Source organism: Scyliorhinus torazame, chromosome 10, assembly GCF_047496885.1.
Source record: "Scyliorhinus torazame isolate Kashiwa2021f chromosome 10, sScyTor2.1, whole genome shotgun sequence".
Lineage (NCBI taxonomy): Eukaryota > Metazoa > Chordata > Chondrichthyes > Carcharhiniformes > Scyliorhinidae > Scyliorhinus > Scyliorhinus torazame.
Genome location: NC_092716.1, coordinates 166,338,818 through 166,363,030, shown reverse-complemented (window position 1 = coordinate 166,363,030; position 24,213 = coordinate 166,338,818). Strand labels below are relative to the sequence as shown.

The following is a 24,213-nucleotide window of genomic DNA, read 5'->3' as shown; positions in this document are numbered from 1 at the left end:
TGTAATATCTCTCATGCTAAACTATGTTGGGGTCAGCTCACTAGTGTGCAGTTCCTGCATTGAAGCACTGCAATTTCATTGATTTCTACCAGACATTTAGTCACGGTTTGTTCTTAATGCTGAATTCAACGATGTCAGACTTAGCCCACAATGGTCATTTTCTCTCTCTCAGATAGGAGATAATAGGATGGGCCACCTCTGGGCAGGGCGGAAGGAATGGATGGCTGGTTGAATTTGGAATCCTTCTTCCATCGGTATACTGCCGATGGTGTGGTCTGCACCCATGTTGGCCTGCGAACGATTCATACATTCTCCGGGTCTTGTAAACATGTTTTATTCCTGTGTTTTCCCTTATTGTGGCTCCTTTTGTCTTACACTATTATCACGTCTGCAAGTTAAGCATCTCCTTTTCTGTATTAATTCTTGTACAACTCATTCTCTCTTTTGCATGCTTTTTCTCCTGCTCCCTCTGACGATTGGAAGAAGCTAGGAAAATTGGATAATAAATGTAGTGAGTAATTTAAGGGTTACAATCCTGGGGTTGTGTTTGTTTAAAAATAATTCTTTTGCGGAGCCTGAGTGGTTTTAGCAGCCAGCAAGTGAAATTGACGTGGTCTGATTGGTTGCACATGAGGTGGCTCCTCATGTCCAGTGTTGGTTTTGGTCCAGGGGGTATGTATGAGTGATTTGGCAGAGTTCCTGCATTTGGAAAAATTAAGTTTGTCATTCGAGAGGTTCACCTTGAGGCGGGAGCTGCTTATCGACTTCTTCAAGGTATATTGAGTCGTCAGCTTATTGTTTGGGGGACGGGGACTGACGGACGAGGGTGCTGAATTGGAAAAGGGAGGCGGTTACCGGGGTGGCATTGGATGTAAGGTACTTTTGCACCGTCTGTATTTTTTGGAGAGATGTGTGTTTTGCATACCTTTTTGTGCCTTTTGTACTTTGTGTATAGTTTATGATCAGTTATGTTTCCACATATCTGGGATCTGGGGGATAATTGAGAATTTTGTGTATGGGGGCGTCTGTGGTGTGATGTTTAGTACTATCATGAGTACGTGACATACAGGGAGGAAAAATGGGGGTGGGTTGAAGAGGGGACATGGTGGTGCAAACGGAACTGGGGGGATGGGTAGGTTGGAAGGCATAGGTGCAAGCCCTTTGTCAGAGCCTCCACGTGGGAGCCATCATGCTAGGAGATGTTAGTGAATGGAAGCAGAGTGTGGGTGGGGGCTGCGATAGTTAGTCTGATTTTTGAGGGGAGAGGAAGGGGTCAGGGGGAATGGGTTGGTGACGCAGTTAGTACAGTGGCTGAGGACAGGGGGGGTGACCATCGTGGGTGGGCCCACTTTCATGAGGGGATGGAGGTTTGGGCAGGGTCTGAGCTGAGCGGGGATGGCAGGTCTTGGTGGGGGAAAAGCCCCCAGTGAGGGTTGTAATGTGGAATGTGCTTGAAAGGTAAAATGTCCCGGGTGTTCGGGCAACTTAAGAGTTTGAAGGGAGGAGAGTTAGAGCTTGCTGGAATGTAATTTTGACATGGATCAGATGTACTTGGCCGCCCTGGCTAGGGAGTTGCTGGCGGAAAGGAAGAAGCTGGAGGGGGAATTTGATCTGTTGACTTGACAACAGGGAAGTCGGTGGGTCAGCTACACCAACTACAGGGGGCGCAGTAGGAGTACAGTCAGAAGGTGAGTCCACTGCTTGCCCGCCAGTTGCGACAGCAAGGGAAATTGTGCAGCGAGAGCGGGGGGACGTGGCGGTGACGGAGCTGGAGAAAATAAATGAAGTGTTTGAGGCCTTTTAGCGTGAGTTGTATGGGGCAGATATGAGTCGGTTTTTGGATGGGTTGGTGTTCCCAGAAGTGGAGGAGGGGAAGCAGCAGGCATTGGAGGGGCTACTGGGATTGCAGGAAGTAGTGGAGTGTGTTGGTATGATGCAGTCGGGGAAGGTGCCAGGGCCAGATGGCTTTCCGGAGGAATTTTATAAAAATTGGTGGAGTTGGCCCCCCACCTTTTGAGTATGTTTAATGAGGCAGTGAAGAGGTGGGAGCTGCCGGATACGCTGGTGCAGGCATCTATTTCGTTGAGTGCAAAAAAGGCCAAGGACCTGATGGAGTGTGGGCCTTATAGGCATCTCATTGTTGAATACCGACATGAGTCTTTTTTTTTTTTAATTTTTTTTTTTTATTCTACATTTTCACATTTTCCTTCAAAAATGTGCACCCCACCCACAAACAGTAAATGGTAACAAATACAAAATTAATCCCCTTAACAATACCAATGATCCCATCCTCCCATCACCCCAAACAACGGCCCACCTGTCAATATATGCATCCAATAAACCAAACCCTCCCACGGTGGAAACAAAAAACAAGGGAGGAAAAGAAAAAGGAATCCGGGACCGCCCATGGTCACCATTGACCTATAGAGTCCACTCCCCCTCCCCACCCTACACTCAACGCCATCCAGCCTCTGAAAGAGTACCGTGCATGATACCCAAGAGTTGAACACCCCGCCCCGCCCCCCCCCCCCCCACCCCCACCCTCCCAAGTCTCCAGCTCCTCCCGTCCACTGCCTCTTGTAAAACTCCTCCTCCCAACCTCGGTTCCTTCCCCCGAACTTTCCACCCCGGCTAGACCACTCGGACCCTGTTCTGCCAGGCTCCGATGGCCGCAGCCCCTCCCCCCACCTCACTCCCGTTCACTGGCCGGCTTAAACCGGCCAGCGTGGAGGCCCCCGCCCAGGTCCCTTTCCCCCTTGCCCGGCCCGAGGAAAGACCAGAGATCCCCTTTTAGCACACACACTCCGCAGATCAACCTACACCCCAAAGAGCCCTCATTTCGAGTGAAAGTCCCATCCCTTCCCTTGTCCAAATATATACAACATTGGCTCCTTTAGCCCCTACACCCGCACGCAGTGAAACAAAAAAGAAGAAAATACAGTCATGCGGTTAAATCGGCACATGGCCATTTCTCAATTTTGTCAGTTCTGGCACAGTCCTCTGCCTTCGCAAACTCTTCCGCTGCTTCCGCCGTCCAAAATAAAAGTCCCTGAGCTTATAAGTCACCCTCAGCTTCGCTGAATATACAATGCCGCACTGCACCTTGCTAATGTACAGTGCCCTCTTCACCCGGTTGAAGGCAGCCCGCCTCCTCGCCAACTCCACTGTAAAGTCCTGGTACACACGTATACCAGCTCCAGCCCACTGCACCACCCGCTTCTGCTTGGCCCAGCTCAGGACCTTCTCCTTCACACTGTACCTATGGAAGCACAGAGTCACTGCCCTTGGCGGCTCACTCGCCTTTGGTACAGGCCTCCACGACCGATGAGCCCGATCCAGTTCATATTGGGAGGGATCCTCCCCCTCCCCCAATAGTTTTGCCAGCATTGTGACAAAATACTCAGTCGGCTTCGGTCCTACAACTCCTTCGGGCAGCCCCACAATCCTCAAATTCTGTCGCCTGGATCTGTTTTCCAGGTCTTGCATTTTTCCTCGCAGATCCTTGTTAGTATCCATCACCTTCCACATCTCCTTCCCCATCGAGGCAAGTTGATCACCGTGCTGCAATAACGTCTCCTCCACTTCCTTCAGCGCCTCCCCTTGCTCTCGCACCTCCGCCACTGCGCTCGCCACCGCTGTCCTCACCGGGGAAATCGCCTCCTCCACCAGCGCACTCAAAACCTCCCTCATCTCCATCCTCACCGTCTCCATGCATTTTGCAAACTGCCTTTCGAATTCCGCAGCCATCATCTTAGTTATTTCTTCAGCCATAAGCAATGCGGCCTCCCCTGGTACTCCAACCTCCATTTTCTTTACTGCCCCCACGGTGACCTTTCCACTCCCCGACGGACTTTCAGCTGCTTTTTTCACGGCCGTTTTTTTGCTGGTCTTCGACATTCCCCTCCTCTGTGCTGTCTCCCGACTTTTACTGCCGTCGCTGGCCCTAGGACCGGGCGTTAACCCCGACAATGCCGTTCCCGAACGGGAGCCCTCCAATGGCCAGCTGCCTCCCGCCCGCCGTCACCGGAAGTCCGACATGAAAGTATTGACTAAGTTATTGTCAAGGAGGTTGGAGGGGTTTGTGCCAGATGTGTTCTGAGACGATCAGACGGGGTTTGTGAAGGGGCAGCAACTCTCTGCTAATATTAGGAGGCTCTTGAATGTGATTATGACCCCTTCGGTGGGGGACTGCCTGAGGTGATTGTATCTATGGATGTAGAGAAGGCCTTTGACCGAGTGGAGTGACAGTACTTGTTGGAGGTCCTGGTTTGGGTTGATATTCGTGTCCTGGGTATGGCTATTGTACGTGTTCCCTATGGCGAGTGGGAGAACAAACGTGACAAATCCAGGATATTTCGGACAGTATTGGGGGGGGGGCAAGGCAGGGATGCCCATTGTCACCATTGTTGTTTGTGTTGGCTCCAAGCTTTGAATGAGTGGCAGGGTATTGTGAGGAGAGTGCAAAGAACATATGGTACCTTTGTATGCCGATGATTCATTGTTGTATGTGGCGAATCCACTGGAAAGTATGGAGAGAATTATGCACTGATTGGGGAGGTTTGGGGTCTGCTCTGGGTATAAATTGAATGTCAGGAAAAGTGAGATCTTCCTGGTGAATGTTCGGTGTCCGAATGCGAACTTGGGGGCCCTGTCATTTGGGGTGGCTAGGGTTAAGATTCCGGTATTTAGGTATTCAGGTGGCTCATGGCTGGGCAACGATGCACGAGTGCAACTTGACGAGTTTGATAGAGGGGATTAGGGGGATGTTAAAAGATGGAAGGCCCTGCATTTGATGTTTGCAGAGAGGGTTCAGGTGGTAAAGATGAATGTATTGCCAAAGTTCTTGTTTATTTTTCAATCCCTCCAAAATTTCCTTCCCATGACCTTCTTTTGAAAGGTGGACAAACTGATTTTGGAGTTTGTTTGGGCAGGCAAGATGTAGAGGGTTAGTAGAATACTACTGCAAAGGAGGCAGGAGGAGGGGGGTTGGCGTTCCCTAACCTGCTGCACTATTATTGGGCGGCACATGCAGAGACAATGAGATGCTGATGGTGGTAGTGGTGGGGGAGCGAGGGGGACACTGGATCAGGCTGGAGGAGGAATCTTGTATGAGGGGTAAGAGTTTGAGGGCTCTGGCCACAGCCTCGTTGCCGTTTTCCCCGGGGAAGCATATGAGCAGCCCAGTAGTGGAATCTTCAGTCAGGATCTGGAATCAATTGAGGAGACATTTTAAATTGGGGCATATGTCGGCATTAATTCCACTGTGTGGAAACCATCGGTTCGTACCGGGTAAGGTGGATAGGATGTATGGGAGATGGCAGGAGGAAGGAATAGAGCGGGTTAGGGACCTGTTTTTTGAGGATAAGTTTGCGGTGTTGGAGGAAGTGCAAGAGAGCTTTGAGTTGCCGATGGGGAGCAAATGTAGATATTGGCAGGTGCAGGAATTTGCATTGAAGGAACTGCCTTTATTTTAATCGGCTGCCGGACTATACTTTGGTGGAGAAGCTGTTGGTCCCAGGTGAGTGGTGGAAAGGGAGGATTCGGGATATTTATAGATGGTTGGGAGAGAAGGGATCGGACCTAGTGGAAGGGATCAAGCTGAAGTGGGAGGAAGAGTTGGGGATCGAGATGGGGTGGAGAATTTGGATCGAGTTAATGCACCAAATCAACTCAACCTTCCTCCTGTGCGAGGATGAACAGTATACCGTTTAAGGTGGTACATAGGGTTCAAATGACTCGGACACGGATGAGTGGGTTCTTCCCGGGAGTAGAGGTTGCATACAAAAGGTGTGGGAGGGAGTCGGCGAACCATGTTCACACATTTTCAGGGTGTGAAAAGTTGGGTAGTTTTTGGGAGGGGGTGTTTGAGAGTTTGTCAGAGGTTGTGGGGGTCCGGATGATGCCAGGCCCTATGGTGGCGATCTTTGGGGTGTCGGAGGCACCGAGGTTACAGGAGGGGAAGGGGGCCGATGTTGTGGCATGCGCCTCTCTGGATTGCTCAGCTACGGATACTACTGAACTGGACGTCGGCAGTGTCACTGGGGGTCATGACTTGGTTGGGGGATTTGTTTGTATGCATTTCTTCGACTGGAGAAGATAACATTCCCCCTTAGGGGGTCGGAGGAGGGGTTTTACATACGTCGGAGGCCGTTTCTGACCACGTTTTAAGAACTGTTCGTCTCACTGGGGTGGGGGGAAAGAGAGAGAATTGAATAAACTGTACGTACTTAGTTTATTTTGTGCTATGCTAACATGTTGCACGTGATTGAAATAAAATATATATTTTTTAGAAATACCAAAGTCATATTTTTGTCATGCAATTACTCCTGGAGGTTCCGGTAGGGGGCTTTATAGGAGTAAGGAAAACTCAAGCAAAAATACAAAACCATTTTTATCAGTCTGGACTGCATATCACACATGTCAGGTAAAGGGGAAACCAGCACCTTCAATACCCTTTCCAGCATTTGATGAACCTTTTACCAGAGTCCTCATTAATTGTGTGGGATTCCTGCCTGAAACCCAAAGTGGGAATCAGTATTTGCTGACCATAATGGATGTGTTTACTAGATTTCTGGAAGCAATTCCATTAAGCGATCTTTGTTAGGGCAGCACGTGGGGCAGCACGGTAGCATTGTGGATAGCACAATTGCTTCACAGCTCCAGGGTCTCAGGGTCGATTCCGGCTTGGGTCACTGTCTGTGCGGAGTCTGCACATCCTCCCCGTGTGTGCGTGGGTTTCCTCCGGGTGCTCCGGTTTCCTCCCACAGTCCAAAGATGTGCAGGTTAGGTGGATTGGCCATGATAAATTGCCCTTAGTGTCCAAAATTGCCCTTAGTGTTGGGTGGGGTTACTGGGTTATGGGGATAGGGTGGAGGTGTGGACCTTGGGTAGGGTGCTCTTTCCAAGAGCCGGTGCAGACTCGATGGTCTGAATGGCCTCCTTCTGCACTATAAATTCTATGAAAGAAACATTACATCTAAGAGGGTTGTAGAGGAGTTAACCAATTTTTTTTTTTTACTAGATATGGACTACCAAAAGAAATTCAATCAGATCAGGGATCCAATTTTATGCTGAAGTTATTCAAGAAAGTTATGGATCACTTTAGGAATAAAGCAGTTTAACTCAATGTCGTATCATCTGGAATCACAAGGGCATTTGAAAGATGCTATCAAACTCCAAAGGTCACGTTGAGGGCCTATAAGTCAGATATATCCCAGAAGATTGTGATAAAGGAATTCCATTTGTGCTATTTGCAAAGAGGGATGCACTTAATGGATCAACAGATTCAGTTTATTAAAAATTGATTTTTGGTCATGGGGTGAGAGAACCATTTAAATTGATCAAAGAGAACTTGATGAGTCAGCGGTCGGTTGATTAATGGAAATTTGTATGGTCGTGTTGAGGGGTAATTAATTGTAAGCTGTTCTTTTCAGGTGTGAAGTCAAAAGTTTAATATTGTATTCATAATAAAGTTTTGTTTTACAAATACCAAAGCCCTATTGTTTTTCCTGGAGCGAATCATTCTTTTGGCACAGTCTTCAAATAAACTAAAATATTGGGGTTTCAGTTCAGTATCCTTCACTGTTGGGGTTTGGTCTGGGATTGTAATATCCCTCAATCTGTTGTCTTTTACAGCATCTCATTTGCAACATCTTCATATTCTGGTTAAGGGCCAACTCTGAAAGGAAAACTCCAATTGTCCAATAAAACAGGGAATGTGAAAGTTTAGCTTGAATATAAACCACAATTTGCACTGGCTGCCATTCACACTGTCCTCAGCATTCTAAACCTCTTTGCATCACCCATCAAAAGCTTGAACTTATTCTGTGCTTGGGGCTTACTGTAACATCCTTATAGTACAGGGACACACAATACATCAGGCTGCATTTTCTCTGGTTATCAAGCAAGCTAATCTAATGGAGCTGAGATTCAAGCTCTTGCCAAATCCCATGCACTCAGATTGGAGGTAGGGTGCTGGCTTTAACTCTGATGTTTCCATTGCCTTCATAAGTTATGGAATGCAGTGAATTTCACGCTTTTCAAATTAGGTTTCTGGGAGGAAAGTGTCCAGAAGAGAAAAAATAGATTATTTACTTAGGAAACAAAATGATTAATCCAACGACGGAGGGAAAAACACAATGAACATCTTCAAAAACCTCAAAGTCTGATAAAAGCTGAAAGTTCAAATACAAATACACTTCCTACTCAAGATAATTTAACATGGTAGGTTACAACTTCAATACATATGATAAATTCTATCCAGGAACCATAATTGGATCTGCAGTAACTGTGTCCAAAAGCATCTTTTAATGCCATGAGATTTTTTTGTTTAAATATTTAAATGTCATGTACAATTTTTGGTTGGCAATGGTTAATTCTGCCTTCAAGGTAAAGAATGACAATTGAAACTATGGGACAAATGACTCTTGATGCACCATAGAAAGCATCCTATCAGGCTGCATCACAGCCTGGTATGGCAACTGCTCGGCCCAGGACCGCAAGAAACTTCAGAGAGTCATGAACACCGCCCAGTCCATCACACAAACCTGCCTCCCATCCATTGACTCCATCTACCCCTCCCGCTGCCTGGGGAAAGCGGGCAGTATAATCAAAGATCCCTCCCACCCGGCTTACTCACTCTTCCAACTTCTTCCATCGGGCAGGAGATACAGAAGTCTGAGAACACGCACGAACAGACTCAAAAACAGCTTCTTCGCCACTGTCACCAGACTCCTAAATGACCCTCTTATGGACTGATTTCATTAACACTACACCCTGTATGCTTCATCCGATGCCAGTGCTTTTGTAGTTACATTGTATATGTTGTGTTGCCCTATTATGTATTTTCTTTTATTCCCTTTTCTTCTCATGTACTTAATGATCTGTTGAGCTGCTCGCAGAAAAATACTTTTCACTGTACCTCAGTACACGTGACAATAAACAAATCCAATCCAATCCAATCCTCAGAAGCAGCACTCCCTGGCAGACCAGACACAGTCGCAAGATCACTTACACCCGAGTCAAAACTGCATAATGCATGCTGGAAGACCTGGGCTTTTGTTGGGTATAAGCAGTGTTGGGCAGGGGTTGGGGTGTTATGGTGGGTTAGCACTCTGCTCTGGACCTCTGAAACACAGGTTCAATGTAGCCCAAATCAATGAGACACAAATTAGTATTCTTGAAGTATTGGCACACTAGTCAAAACCAGTCCTTAGTTATCATTTTATAGGGTAGACATGGAAAGATACTGGGCCAATCAAACAGACAGACTCCATGGATATATTTGAGCTTTCAAAGCTGATCACTAGACTTTCGTTAGGTAAGAGCATCAAAGGATATGGTGCAAAATTGGGTGAACAGAATTAAGGTGCAGATCAACCCTGATCTACCGAACTGAATAGCGGAGCAGACTGGAAGGGCTGAATGTTCTACTCTAGTTCCTTTGTACCAGATGAAAAGAGAGATTAATGGACAGAGACAGATGGTCAGACCTATGGAGAGCAATGAGGCAGTTCGACATGAAAAGATAGGTTTTCCTGCAACATTTCACGAGAATGATGAAAATAGTACCTTACCATCACAAGGATTCACTACTACAGCAGCTGTGCTGCCTGCAATACAGCCACTGATGAAGGATAGGTAAAATGGAGCTCTCTCATCTGAACTCTTCTGCCCCAGCTTGTTAAGGTTAGCAAACAATGGGAAATAGATCATGGAGAAAGGAACATCCCTTTAAATAAACAGAACAACATTAACCAGAGTGTGCTACACACATCAGCACTTCCACCTTCTCTTTTATCTCTGTATTCCTTAACTTTCGGCTTCTATAAGTAATTTAGAAAGAGATAAGTACAAGCACTTCATCTAATTAAAACTGACCACTGGTGAGTTTATGGAAGTATTTTGAACCAATTTAAAATTTGCAGATAAAACTATCAACTCAGTTGTGACAATAGAAGACATGGCAGCATAGTTAACACATAGTTAACATTTATAACGTCTGGAAGGATGGAGCAACTATTCACACATGATGGGATTGGGAGCTGTAAATAACCTCTAAAATCTATTATAATAATTCAAAATTAACGTAAAAGACCATTGATCAATAGCAATAACTTCTACTCTTATAGCGCTTTTAACGTTAGAAAACATCCCAAAGCATTTCACACAAGTATGAAAGCTCAAAAATATGACATCAGCCACATTGAGAGATATTAGAGCAGTTGGCCAAATACGTGGGATATCACGGCATGCTTTAAGGATTATCTTAAAGGAGAAAGTAGGGTAGGCAGCTGGAGAAACGTTGGGAGTGATCAAGTCTAGAGCAGCAAATGCATGATTTAGGGTTTCAATAGTAGATGGGCTGAGGCAGAGGATGAATCGGAGGATGTAAGGAGGTGTAAATAGATAATCTTAGTGACAAAAAGGATATATGGTCGGAGACTCATCTTGGGGTTAAATATGACACCAAGATTGTGAAATGGTTGAGTCTCAGATTGTTGCCAGGAAGTGGGACAGAATTAGTAGCGAAGGGAAACAGTTTGGAGTGGACACCACTCCAGAGAATAATGAACAATAGCCCCGTGTCTGCGTGGGTTTCCTCTGGGTGCTCCGGTTTCCTCCCATAGTTCAAAGATATGCAGGTTAGGTGGATTGGCCATGCTAAATTGCCCCTTAGTGTCCAAAAGGTTAGGTCGGGTTACGGGGAAAGGGTGGAAGCCTGAGCTTGGGTAGGTTGCTCTTTCCAGGGGCCGGTGCAGACTCGATGGGGCGAATGGCCTCTTTCTGCACTGTAAATTCTGTGATTCCATGATGACGCCTTCAATTTTCCCAGTATTTAATTAGAGGAAATTTCTGTTCATCCATGTCCTGAATGCTGGATAAGCAGCCTGATTATTTATCAACCTTGGAGGAGCTGAGAGAGATGATGGTGGTGAGTTAGAGCTGGATGTATCCATGTGCTTTTGGCTTATTCCATCAAGGGACAGCATGTCGATGAGGAATAGGAGTACAATAATGGGTTCTTGTGATTTTCAGAAGAGTTGTCTTGTATTGTGGCAGGGACAGAAACCTGATTGGGGTTCGAACATGGAGCTGTAGGAAAGATTAATCCTGATTTGGGTGATGACAGGAAATGCAAGGATCCTGTAGAGGAAAGGAAGGTTGTAGGCGAGAAGGCGGGGGGGGGGGGGAATGCCAAGGGCTGCCTTTTGATAAGACTGTTGATGATGATAGATTTAACAGGGAGAGATAACACCTGCAGAGAGAGAATAATGAACAATATCAGCTAACATGGAGAGAGGAGGGGAAATTGGATGGTCAACAGTTTCATGGGAATAGGGCTGTGGCAGCAGGAGATTGGGCGAGAGGGCATGAGGAAAGAATATGTGGTGAATGTATAATTACTGATAATTCACCAGTGCACTGTATTATGTTATGTTATGTTATTAACCCTGTGGGCTCCACCTGTGGGCCATTGTGTGGCTTCACCCACGGGGGGATATGTACAGGCTCCCATGTCTCCTCCCCTTTAGAGGAAGTATAAGAGCAGCTGACCTGCAGGGCCGCCTTGTACCGGTCGCAGGCAGGCACAGTTCTAAGCTGATTAAAACCACGGTTTACTTCTCCACGTGTCTTCGAGTGAATTGATGGTCGCATCAGAATACAGGAGAGAAATTAGAGAAATATACAAGCTGAGAGTGAGCATTTAACGGTTTGGTTAGTCGGGGGGGGGGGGAGAAGTAGTCAAAACAGCTGATCAGATGGTCCCAAACTTGATAAAAAGTCCATGAGCTCCTCACATGTGTTGTTGGAGATAAGCTGGAGAAGATAGTGGAAAGGGGTTTACGGTGGCAGTTTGCAGTAGAGAAAAGAAGCCAAGCATTATCTTTGCCTTCCACATTGGTCCTGGAACAGGATGAACAGTTTTGGCAGATGAGAATAGAAACCCAACAGTACTTTCTGTGGTCCAGCCAGGTGAATAATTAAACTAGTTGTCTGCCATTTCCTTTCATGTCTGCGTAATTTATGTTTATAATGGGGATGAGGACTGTACCAGGGTAGGAGAGAGAAATTGTTTCATTGGAGACTAGGGCATCGAAGATGAAGCAGTGTCAAGGACTGGTTCTAATGACATTTATCAGAGTTAAACAGCTCAATACATTTATTCTATTCCCAAATCTCTCTTCAGATGATGCTTTCCACTGTAATTAAAGGCAGCAAACTGAGAAGTATCATGGATAATTCCACAATTTTGCATAGTGCATAGCTATCTACAATTGGATGGGGGGAGGGTGCAATCTTCCTCCTATAACATTTCCTCCTCCCTACATTCAGTAGCTCAACCATTGTGCTCATTCACATAAAGCCTAAATATGTAACCGATGGACTCCTCTCCCACAAGTGAATTGAACCAGCAATAAAGTAGCATTTTAATCACCGAACTATAAGGAAATGGCACCCTTGGTCAACATAATGATTTACTTTGTTAAGCATGGTGTAATTGTCAATGATTCATTACAAACAGTTTAGCACTTTAAGAAATCCAGTTCTCTGCCTGACTTGTGGGAAAATACCAGCAGTCATATACATTGGAAAGATCCAGTTTGATTACCAGTCTGTGCTCAATTTATTGCGTGCAGCCAGGAACTAAAGAATGGAAAAACTGGCAAGAGTTCCGACTCCTGAAGAAAAGGGAGTGAACCGTTAATCTAAAAGAACACTTGTCTGGTATTCCCACCTCTGGATCAGAAGGTGCAAGGTTCAAATACTGGGTTGTCCATTTCCTCATCACATAGGTTGCAGGACACCATAAAACCTTCCCGCTGTGTATGCCTAACCACCCTATTGACTGGTATAAAGAGCATTCATGTTAATCAGAGTGAAAATTCTTCCACTATTTCACACAACTCTGTAAGGAAACAAGCAAATGGTCAGGATCTGCTGGGATGTTTCATAGTCAAATAGCCAAACACTCTTGCCAAGTCTCATTTATCAAAAATGATTACTTGGGTGAGAGAGCAGTTGGTATCCATGGAAATTATTCTAACAAGGAATCGATGCCAACAAGGAATCAGTGCTGGTAGGAAAATGAAGGAGAAAACAGTGGAGGAAAAAAAGAAAAAAAAAATCTCCATAGTCACTTAAAAATGAATCAAGTTCAAATCCTCCGATACACTTCTATTTCTGCTGATATTTGCACAATACCTTTATTTAAACAGCAAATATTGATTAACATTGCTGGATGAGGGGAGATTGTCTTGGGAAGCTTAATATTATTAAGTGCAAATGCAAGGGTGTCTCATGTTTGAAAAGTAATGGCTACATTGTTGCTCCTGTGAATTCACCTTCCCCTCAACATCCCATCAGGAGGCCAGTCAAGTGGGGTAAGCAAAAAGACAAGTGGTAGTTGTAGGGGATTCTATAATTAGGTGGATAGATGGCACCCTTTGTGAGCAGGATCGAGAGTCATGGCAAAAGAACTTGGCCTTTTTATAGAGCAGATGGGGGCGGTGGACACATGGCGATTCACCCACCCCGGGGGGAGGAGTTCTTCTCCCAAGTGCATAATGCATACTCAAGGATTGACTTCTTTGTAGTGGGGAAATGGGTACTTCCAGGGCTGGTTAGGGCGGAATACTCCGCAATCGTAATCTCCGACCATGCTCCACATTATATGGATGTGAGGTTAGAGACAGACAGTGCCCAACAAGAAGGTTGAACACTGTCTTACGTGCACAAGCCTCAATCTCGCTGATATGGACAGCACAGTAGCACATTGGTTAGCATTGCTGCTTCACAGCGCCAGGATTCCAGATTTGATTCCTGGCTTGGGTCACTTTCTGTGCGGAGTCTGCACGTTGTCCCCATGTCTGCGTGCGTTTCCTCCAGGTGCTCTGGCTTCCTCCCACAAGTCCCGAAAGACGCACTGTTGGGTAATATGGACATTCTGAATTCTCCCCCGAACAGGTGCTGGCATGTGGTGACTAGGGGCTTTTCACAGTAACTTCATTGCCATGTTAATGTAAGCCTACTTGTGACAATAAAGATTATTATTACCTAAAAAAGACAAAGACCCAACAGAATACGGTTCCGACAGACTCATAAACGTAGATGCAAAAATACTGACCAAGATCCTAGCCAAAAGGCTACGTACCAGAGGTGGTCGCAGAAGACCAAACGGGCTTTGTCAAAGGTAGACAGCTAACATTGAACATCAGGCTCCTGCTGAACGTAATCAAAACCCCATCCAGGGAGAGAACACCTCAGGCAATCGTCTCCCTGGACGCAGAAAAGACCTTCGACAGAGTCGAATGGAAGTACCTCAGAGGTACTCAAGTGGTTTGGGCTCGGAACAGGATTCACCGCCTGGCTGAACCTCCTGTACAATGCCCCCATGGTGCGTATTTGGATAAACACCACCAGCTCTAAGTACTTCCAACTGCATAGGGGTATGAGGCAGGGATGCATGCTATCTCCGCTGCTTTTCGCATTAGCGATAGAGCCATTGGCGATCGCGTTCAGAACAGCAAAGAACTGGAAGGGGATCCGAAGAGGAGGCAGAGAGTCTCACTCTACACGGATGACCTGCTCCTCTACATCTCAGACCCACAAAGCAGCATGGAAGGAATCATGGCTCTCTTGAAAGGGTTTACCAACTTCCGTTGGCGGACATGGAATAGGAGGTCGCACATTTGGTAGCTCCCGCTTGTGACGGACCTTTTGGACCTTTCTCCCCGACTTTTTTTGAATTTTTGTTTGAAAAATCGGGAGTGGATGGGACAGTGAGGAGGAATCCCACACCAGTATACGGAGACGTGGACCAGAAGTGGTCGGATAAGAAGGAAAAATCAAGTAGAGAAGGCACGTGCAAAACCCACTGCACAGAAAAAAAATGGCAGAGGTGCAGGGTACTGGCTCAGCGGCCCAGTGGTCAACGGAGCAGCTGGTGAAATTTATTCAGGAGGGTTTCGCCAAGCAAAAGGAGGATGGTCTAGACCCGATCAAGGCATCGATCGACCGGATGGAGCATGGGCTGGAAGCCCAAGGTCAGGGCGATCCAGAAGGTTGAGGAGAAGGTGGTCGAGCATGAGGAACACCTAACTGCGCTGGAGTTAAGGTGGTACTGATGAGGGATCAGCAGAAAAGGCTGCAGGAGAAGGTGGAGGACATGGAGAACAGGTCCCGTCGACAGAACTTGAGGATTGTCACCCTCCCTGAGGGCTGAGGGAACAGATGCAAGGGCATATGTGGCGAATATGCTCGAGAAGCTAATGGGTGATGGGGCGCTTGCCCCACCCATGGAAGTGGATAGAGCGCACAGAACGCTTGCGAGGAGGGCCGTGTGTGAACGAGCCGACGAGAGCGATGGTGGTGCGAATGCACCGGTTCCTGGATAAGGAACACATTTTGCGGCGGGCCAAGCAGACACGGAGCTGGAAGTGGGAGAACAGCATGCTGCGTATCTACCAGGACCTGGGTGCGGATCTGGCCAAGAGAAGAGCAGGATTCAACAGAGTAAAATCGGCCCTTTTCAAGAAGAATGTGAAGTTTGGACTGCTTTATCCAGCTCATTTATGGGTCACGTATGAAAAGCAGCAACTTTATTTTGAGACGCCAGATGAGGCGATGGACTTTGTAAAAGTGCAGGGCTGGCAAGTGACTGAGATCACTGAACTCTCGAGACGGGTAATGCTGTATTGATTTTGTTAAAAGTTATTCTCTCTTTTGCACTGTATGTGAAATGGTTTATTTTACATTGATTCTTGGACTGTTGCTCAGTTTGTAAGTTAACTTGGTGCTGGGTGGGGGAAGGGTGGATGGATCTTCTTCGTCTTTTCTTTGTGCTTGGTTGGAACTGTGCTTTTTTTTTTGAATATGTAGTGCTCTGTGTAACAAGCGGCTGTTTCTGTTTCTAAAGTTAATTTTGTTCTATTGGGAGTTGGGTGGAGGGACTTTTCTCTTTCTAACTGTTTGTTTACTGGGGACTGTGATGTTTTGAATACGTATGTCCAAGCGGACGGTCGGAGGGAGAACAATGGAGAGATAAGATGTCTGGTGCCATGGGCGGGAGCTACCAGGTCAGCTGGTTCACGGAAGCACAGTGGGGGGTGAGTAGGTGATAAGTTTGATATGGGGGGGTTGGGTGTTTAATGCTGTTACTAGGGGGGAGGAGGGGAGCTGGCCTGCTGACAGGGGAGGAACAGTCACTAGGGGACAAATGGGAGGTCGAGAACGGCGGATGACCGAGGGCGGGCTTGAGGAGGTGAGGGACACGAGCGGGAGGCTGGCCTAAGAAATGTAATGGCTAGTCGGAAGGGGGAGGAGGGGGGAGGCTGGTAGCCACCCCCCCCCCCCCCTCCCCCCCCCCCCGACGAGGCTGATTACTTGGAACGTCCGAGGGCTAAACGGGCCAGTCAAGAGGGCTCACCTGTTCACGCATCTGAGGGGATTGAAGGCGGTTGTGGCAATGCTACAAGAGACGCACCTAAAGGTTATAGATCAGACCAGATTGTGGAAGGGGTGGGTTGGTCAGGTATTCCATTCAGGGCTGGACTCTAAGACCAGGGGGGTTGCTATCCTGATTAACAAATGGGTGGCATTTGAGGCAGGGAGAATCGTGTCAGATACAGGGGGCAGGTACATAATGGTGAGTGGGAAGCTGGAGAGGATGTGGGTGGTACTTGTGAATGTCTATGCACCAAACTGGGATGATGTGGAATTTATGAGGCGGATGTTAGGTAAGATCCCAGACCTAGAGTCACATAATCTGATCATGGGGGGGAGATTTCAACGCAGTCATTGATCTAGGATTGGACCAGTCAAAATCTAGGACAGGGAGGGTGTCAGCCGCGGCGAAGGAATTGAAGGGACTTATGGAGCAGATGGGGGGAGTGGACCCATGGAGGTTTGGAGGGCCAAGAGCGAAGAAGTTTTCTTTTTTCTCCCATGTCCACAAGGTATATCCTCAGATCGGCTTTTTCATTCTGAGCAGGGCTCTACTGCCTGGGGTGGTGGATACATAGTACTCAGCAATCGCGGTGTCGGATCATGCCCCACATTGGGTTGATCTACGGATTGGTACAGAGAGAGGGCAGCGCCCGTTATGGTGGCTGGATGTGGGGCTATTAGCAGATGAAGCGGTCTGTGGGCGGGTGAGTAAGTCCATCCAGAACTATCTGGAAATAAATGGTACGGGGAAGCTCTGAAGGCAGTGGTCAGAGGGGAATTAATTTTGATACGGGCCTACAGAGAAAGAGTGGAATGAGCAGAGAGGGATAGGTTGGTTGGGAAGATACTCCAGGTGGATAAGAGATATTCAGAAGCCCCGGACATGGGGTTACTGAAGGAGCGGTGGAGGTTACAGGTGGAGTTTGGGCTGTTATCTACAGGGTAGGTGGTGGAACAACTGAGGAAGGCAAGGGGAGCAGTGTACGAGTACGGGGAAAAGGCAAGCAGAATGTTAGCGCACCAGCTCAGGAAAAGCTGACTCTGAAATGGGAAAAGGACGCTGAGCAATGCAGGTCATACAGGCCAATCTCCCTATTGAATGTGGACGGCAAACTGTTGGCTAAGGTACTGGCCACAAGGATGGAGGATTGTGTCCTGGGGGTGATAGGGGATCAGACGGTATTTGTAAAGGGCAGGCAACTCACAGCCAATGTTAGAAGGCTCTTAAACGTTATCATGATGCCCTCGGGGAGGGGGGGGGGGGGGAGATGGAGGTGGTGGTTGCGACGGATGCGGAGAAGGCTTTTGATTGGGTGGAGTGGAATTACTTGTGGGAGGTGTTAGGAAGGTTCAGGTTTGGTCAGGGCTTCATTGACTGGGTGCGGTTGTTGTATCAGGAACCAGTAACAAGTGTGCGCATGAATCGGTTGATGTTGGGCTATTTCTAACTGCACCGAGGGATAAGGCAAGGGTGTCCCCTCTCTCTGCTGTTGTTTGCTCTGGCCATAGAGCCATTGGCTATGGCATTAAGGGCTTCTAGGAACTGGAAAGGGCTGGTTCGGGGTGGGGGTGGTGGGGGGGGGGTCGCGACACCGGGTCTCGCTTTACGCGGATGACCTGCTCCTGTACATTTCGGACCCGTTAGAGGGGATGGGAATATTATGCGTTTTGGGGGAATTCGGCAGGTTTTCGGGGTATAAATTGAACATGGGGAAAAGTGAGATGTTCATGACCCAGGCAAGAGGACAGGAGAAGAGACTGTGAGAGCTGCCATTTAGAATGGTAGGAAGGACCTTTCGCTATCTGGGAATCCAGTTGGCTCAGGAATGGGAGACACTGCACAAGTTAAACCTGTCCCGACTAGTAGAACAAATGAAGGAGGACTTTAAGAGATGGGACATGCTCCCGCTATCAGTAGCGGGGAGGGTACGGACCGTGAAAATGACTGTCCTCCCCAGATTTCTGTTTGTCTTTCAGTGCCTCCAAATCTTCATCCCGAGAGCCTTTTTTAAACGGGTGAATAAAGTGATTTGGGGCTTTGTGTGGGCGGGTAAAACCCCGTGAGTGAAGAAAGTATTGTTGGAGCGCAGTCGGGGGAAGGGTGGGTTAGCGCTGCCGAACGTTTCTTGTATCAGGCACCAGTAACAAGTGTGCACATGAATCGGTTGATGTTGGGCTATTTCTAACTGCACAGAGGGATAAGGCAAAGGTGTCCCCTCTCCCCGCTGTTGTTTGCTCTGGCCATAGAGCCATTGGCTATGGCATTAAGGGCTTCTAGGAACTGGAAAGGGCTGGTTCGGGGTGGGGGGGGGGGGGGGGGGGGGGGGGGGTCGGTTGCGACACTGGGTGAGCAAGTTTTCCAGAACATGGGTGGGAGAGGGGAAGGCATCAGATATCTACCAAGATCTTATGAAGTCGGAGAAAACTCCGATAAAGGAACTAAAGGGCAGGTGGGAAGACGAACTAGGGGGAGAGATAGAGGCGGGTCTGTGGGTGGATGCCTTCAGTAGGGTTAACACATCCTCGTCATGTGCCAGGCTTAGCCTGATACTCGTCTACTGAGGTAGTATGGGCTGAGGTTAGAAACAGGAAAGGAGAGGTCACCCTATTAGGGGTTTTCTGTAGGCCTCCGAAAGGTTCCAGAGATGTAGAGGAAAGGATTGCAAAGATGATTCTGGATAGAAGCGAAAGCAACAGGGTAGTTGTTATGGGGGACTTGAACTTTCCAAATATTGACTGGAAACGCTATAGTTCGAGTACTTCACATGGGTCCGTTTTTGTCCAATGTGTGCAGGAGGGTTTCCTGACATAGTATGTAGATAGGCCAACGAGAGGCGAGGCCATATTGGATTTGGTACTGGGTAATGAACGAGGACAGGTGTTAGATTTGGAGGTAGGTGAACACTTTGGTGATAGTGACCACAATTCGATTAAGTTTACTTTAGCGATGGAAAGGGATAGGTATATACCGCAGGGCAAGAGTTATATCTGGGGGAAAGGCAATTATGATGCGATGAGGCAAGACATAGGGTGTATCGGATGGAGAGGAAAACTGCAGGGGATGGGCACAATGGAAATGTGGTGCTTGTTCAAGGAACAGCTACTGCGTGTCCTTGATAAGTGTGTACCTGTCAGGCAGGGAGGAAGTGGTCGAGCAAGGGAACCGTGGTTTACTAAAGCAGTCGAAACACTTGTCAAGAGGAAGAAGGAGGCTTATGTAAAGATGAGACATGAAGGTTCAGTTAACCACCTGAGACAAGTTGGCTAGGAAGGACCTAAAGAGAGAGCTAAGAAGAGCCAGGAGCGGACATGAGAAGTCTTTGGCAGGTAGGATCAAGGATAACCCTAAAGCTTTCTATAGATATGTCAGGAATAAAAGAATGACTAGGGGAAGAGTAGGGCCAGTCAACGACAGTAGTGGGAAGTTGTGCGTGGAGTCCGAAGAGATAGGAGAGGTGCTAAATGAATATTTTTCATCAGTATTCACACAGGAAAAAGACAATGTTGTCGAGGAGAATACTGAGATTCAGGCTACTAGACTAGAAGGGCTTGAGGTTCATAAGGAGGAGGTGTTAGCAATTCTGGAAAGTGTGAAAATAGATAAGTCCCCTGGGCCGGATGGGATTTATCCTAGGATTCTCTGGGAAGCTAGGGAGGCGATTGCTGAGCCTTTGGCTTTGACCTTTAAGTCATCTTTGTCTACAGTAATAGTGCTAGAAGACTGGAGGATAGCAAATGTTGTCCCCTTGTTCAAGAAGGGGAGTAGAGACAACCCTGGTAACTATCGACCAGTGAGCCTTACTTCTGTTGTGGGCAAAATATTGGAAAGGTTTATAAGAGATAGGATGTATAATCATCTGGAAAGGAATAATTTGATTACAGATAGTCAACACGGTTTTGTGAAGGGTAGGTTGTGCCTCACAAACCTTATTGAGTTCTTTGAGATGGTGACCAAACAGGTGGATGAGGGTAAAGCAGTTGATGTGGTGTATATGGATTTCAGTAAAGCGTTTGATAAGGTTCCCCACGATAGGCTACTGCAGAAAATACGGAGGCATGGGATTCAGGGTGATTTAGCAGTTTGGATCTGAAATTGGCTAGCTGGAAGAAGACAAAGGGTGGTGGTTGATGGGAAATGTTCAGACTGGAGTACAATTACTAGTGGTGTACCACAAGGATTTGTTTTGGGGCCACTGCTGTTTGTCATTTTTATAAATGAGCTGGAAGAGGGCGTAGAAGGATGGGTGAGTAAATTTACAGATGACACTAAAGTCGGTGGAGTTGTGGACAGTGCAGAAGGATGTTACAAGTTACAGAGGGACATAGATAAACTGCAGCGCTGGGCTGAGAGGTGGCAAATGGAGTTTAATGCAGAAAAGTGTGAGGTGATTCATTTTGGAAGGAATAACAGGAAGACAGAGTACTGGGCTAATGGTAAGATTCTTGGTAGTGTGGATGAGCAGAGAAATCTCGGTGTCCATGTACATAGATCCCTGAAAGTTGCCACCCAGGTTGAGAGGATTGTTCAGAAGGCGTACGATGTGTTAGCTTTTATTGGTAGAGGGATTGAGTTTTGGAGCCATGAGGTCATGTTGCAGCTGTACAAAACTCTGGTGCGGCCGTATTTGGAGTATTGCGTGCAATTCTGGTCGCTGCATTATAGGAAGGATGTGGAAGCATTGGAAAGGGTGCAGAGGAGATTTACGAGAATGTTGCCTGGTATGGAGGGAAGATCTTATGAGGGAAGGCTGAGGGACTTAAGGCTGTTTCCGTTAGAGAGAAGGTTAAGAGGTGACTTAATTGAGGCATACAAGATGATCAGAGGATTAGATAGGGTGGACAGTGAGAGCCTTTTTCCTCGGATGGTGATGTCTAGCATGAGGGGACATAACTTTAAATTGAGGGGAGATACCTATAGGACAGATGTCAGAGGTAGGTTCTTTACTCACGAGAGTAGTAAGGGCGTGGAATGCTCTGCCTGCAACAGTAGTGGACTCGCCAACACTAAGGGCATTCAAATGGTCATTGGATAGACATATGGACGATAAGGGAATAGTGTAGATGGGCTTTAGAGTGGTTTCACAGGTCGGCGCAACATCGAGGGCCAAAGGGCCTGTACTGCGCTGTAATGTTCTATGTTCTATGATACAATTCTAGGTAGTCCACCGGGCACATATGACGGTGGCCCGGATGAGCAAGTTTTTTGGGGTAGAGGATAGGTGTTCGAAGTGCGCGGGAGGTCCAGCAAATCATGCCCACATGTTTTGGGCATGCCCGAAGCTGAGGGTTCTGGCAGGGCTTTGCTAAGGCTATGTCCACGGTACTTAAAACATGGGTGGTGCCGAGTCCAGAGGTGTCGATCTTTGGAGTGTCGGAAGAGCCGAGAGTCCAGGGGGCGAGAGAGGCTGACGTTTTGGCCTTTGCCTCCCTGGTAGCCCAGAGACGGATACTGTTAATGTGGAGGAACTCAAAGCCCCCCAAATTAGAGACCTGGGTTAGTGACATGGCTGGGTTTCTCAGTCTTGAGAAAATAAAGTTTACCGTGAGAGGGTCAATGTTTGGGTTCGTCCGGAGGTGGCAGCCATTCGTCGACTTTCTCGGAGAAAATTAAAATGTCAGCAGAGGCAGAAATCTAGGGAAGGGGGGGGGTCGGGGGTGGCTAGGCTACTATCTTACTGTTAGGGGTGCGAAGAACGGGATAGGGATGGAATTACTTTATGTACCATGTTTATATTGCTGTTATCGTTATTAGTATTATAAAAACTACAAATACCCGAATGAAATGTTTTTAAAACAAAAGAAAGCTTTTGGTGCCTTCTCAGACTACAAACTCAACATGAGCAAAAGTGAGATCTTCCCGGTGAACCAGCAAGGGGGAGGGGCAGAGCTGGTGGGGCTGCCGTTTAAACAAGCCCAGCACAAATTCCACTTCCTGGGGGATCCAAATCGCCCACGACTTGATAGGGGTCCACAAATGGAACCTGACCAGTGTGACGGAGAAAGTTAAAAAGGATCAGCAGAGATGGAACACACTCCCACTCTCGCTGGTAGGGAGGGTGCAGACGATCAAAATGAATGTGCTGCCCAGGTACCTCTTCCTACTAAGATCTATCCCGATCTATATCCCCAAGACTTTTTTCAACTCACTGGACAAACTAATTATGGCGTTTGTGGGGGAACAAAATCTATGGGGGGACTAGCCCTCCCAAACCTGCAGTACTACCACTGGGCAGTGACAGCAGAAAGAATAAAGGGGTGGATAAAGGAGCCGGAAGCTGAGTGGGTGCTCATGGAGGAGGATTCCTGTAAGGGGACCTCCCTCCGGGCCCTAGCCACAGCAGCACTCCCATCCCCACCCAAGAAGCACTCTACCAACCCAGTGGTGGTGGCAACACTCTAGTCGTGGAATCAACGGCGCCAACATTTCAGCCCAACCGAAATGACCGAAAAAACCCTCATCTGCAACAACCACAGGTTCGCGCCTGCACTCACAGATGCCCCCTTCAAAAGGTGGAGGCAGGACGGAGGGGACGCTGACAGTTAGGGATCTGTGCACTGACGGTAGGATAACAACGCTGGACAAGCTATCAGAAAGATTCCAACTAACAGGTGGCAACAAATTCAGGTACCTGCAGCTTAAAAGCATTCTACGAAAAGAAACAAGGGCATACCCACGACCGCCACTACTGGAGGAATTGCTGGACGCAGACATTTTAGGCAAAGGGAACTGAAGCGCCATGTACGGACGACTAATAGGGGGGGCCGACACCCAGCTGGACGAGACAAGGGAGAAGTGGGAGAAGGACTTGGGGTTTGAAATAGGGTGGGTATTCTGGAGTGAAGCACTGCATAGGGTCAACTCCACATCCACATATGCAAGGCTTAGCCTAACACAACTAAAAGTGGTACATAGAGCCCACTTGACCAGAACCCGAATGAGCAGGTTCTTCCCGGATGTGGAGGACAGGTGTGAACAGTGTCAAGGAGGTCCGGCCAACCACGTCCACATGTTCTGGTCTTGTTCCAGACTTGCTGGGTACTGGACAGCCTTCTTCGAGGCAATGTCCAAAGTGGTGGGGATGAGTGTGGAGCCATGCCCGAATGGCAGCCTTTGGGGTATCAGAATAGCCAGATCTCTTCATGGGGAGGAGGGCTGATGCCCTTGTCTTTGCCACCCTGATCGCCCGCCAAAAGATCCTGCTCAGCTGGCGGTCAGCAGCACTGCCTAAAGCTATAGACTGACTGCCCGACCTGTTGGAATTTCTCCAAATGGGGAAAATCAAATAAGCCATGCGTGGGTCGGAAGAGTGCGTCCACAAAACGCGGGAGCCATTTGCTCGGTTGTCCCAAGACCTATTGGTGGCCATTAACTAGGTAGCCAAAAGGGAGAGTTGGCACAACACAGAAGGGAAGAAAGAGGGGGTCCGGGGAAATAGGAAAGTACAACCAAACCCAACAGGAGAGCCAGGGTCCACAGGGGAGGGCAGGAGCAACAACAACGGGAACTAGAGGGGAGAAAAAAGAGGGGAAAACAGAAGGGGAGAGATACATAGGGGACCATAACAGCCATAGCAAACGCTGCGAGGAAAGGACAAAAGTACGGAAAAAAGAAACAGTGAAAAATCCATGTAAATAGTTAAAACCGATCTCGATGTAAATAACTGCCTCGGTGCTCCCTTGCAAAATTCTCACTGTTCTGTTCATATTTATATTTGTTATGTATACCAAAAAACCCAATAAAAACATTTTTTAAAAAAAGATTAG

At 47.5% G+C, this 24,213-nt stretch overlaps 1 protein-coding gene across 3 annotated transcripts in view; it reads right to left on the bottom strand.

Annotated features, from left to right (window-relative positions):
- Positions 1-24,213, bottom strand: part of slc25a22a (solute carrier family 25 member 22a) — a 286,820-nt gene that overhangs the window by 22,067 nt on the left and 240,540 nt on the right. For all 3 annotated transcript variants that reach the window (XM_072518918.1, XM_072518919.1, XM_072518920.1), the window contains one exon: positions 9,576-9,730. In XM_072518918.1, the coding sequence (XP_072375019.1) occupies positions 9,576-9,730 (155 nt within the window). The remainder of the gene's footprint in view (positions 1-9,575; positions 9,731-24,213) is intronic.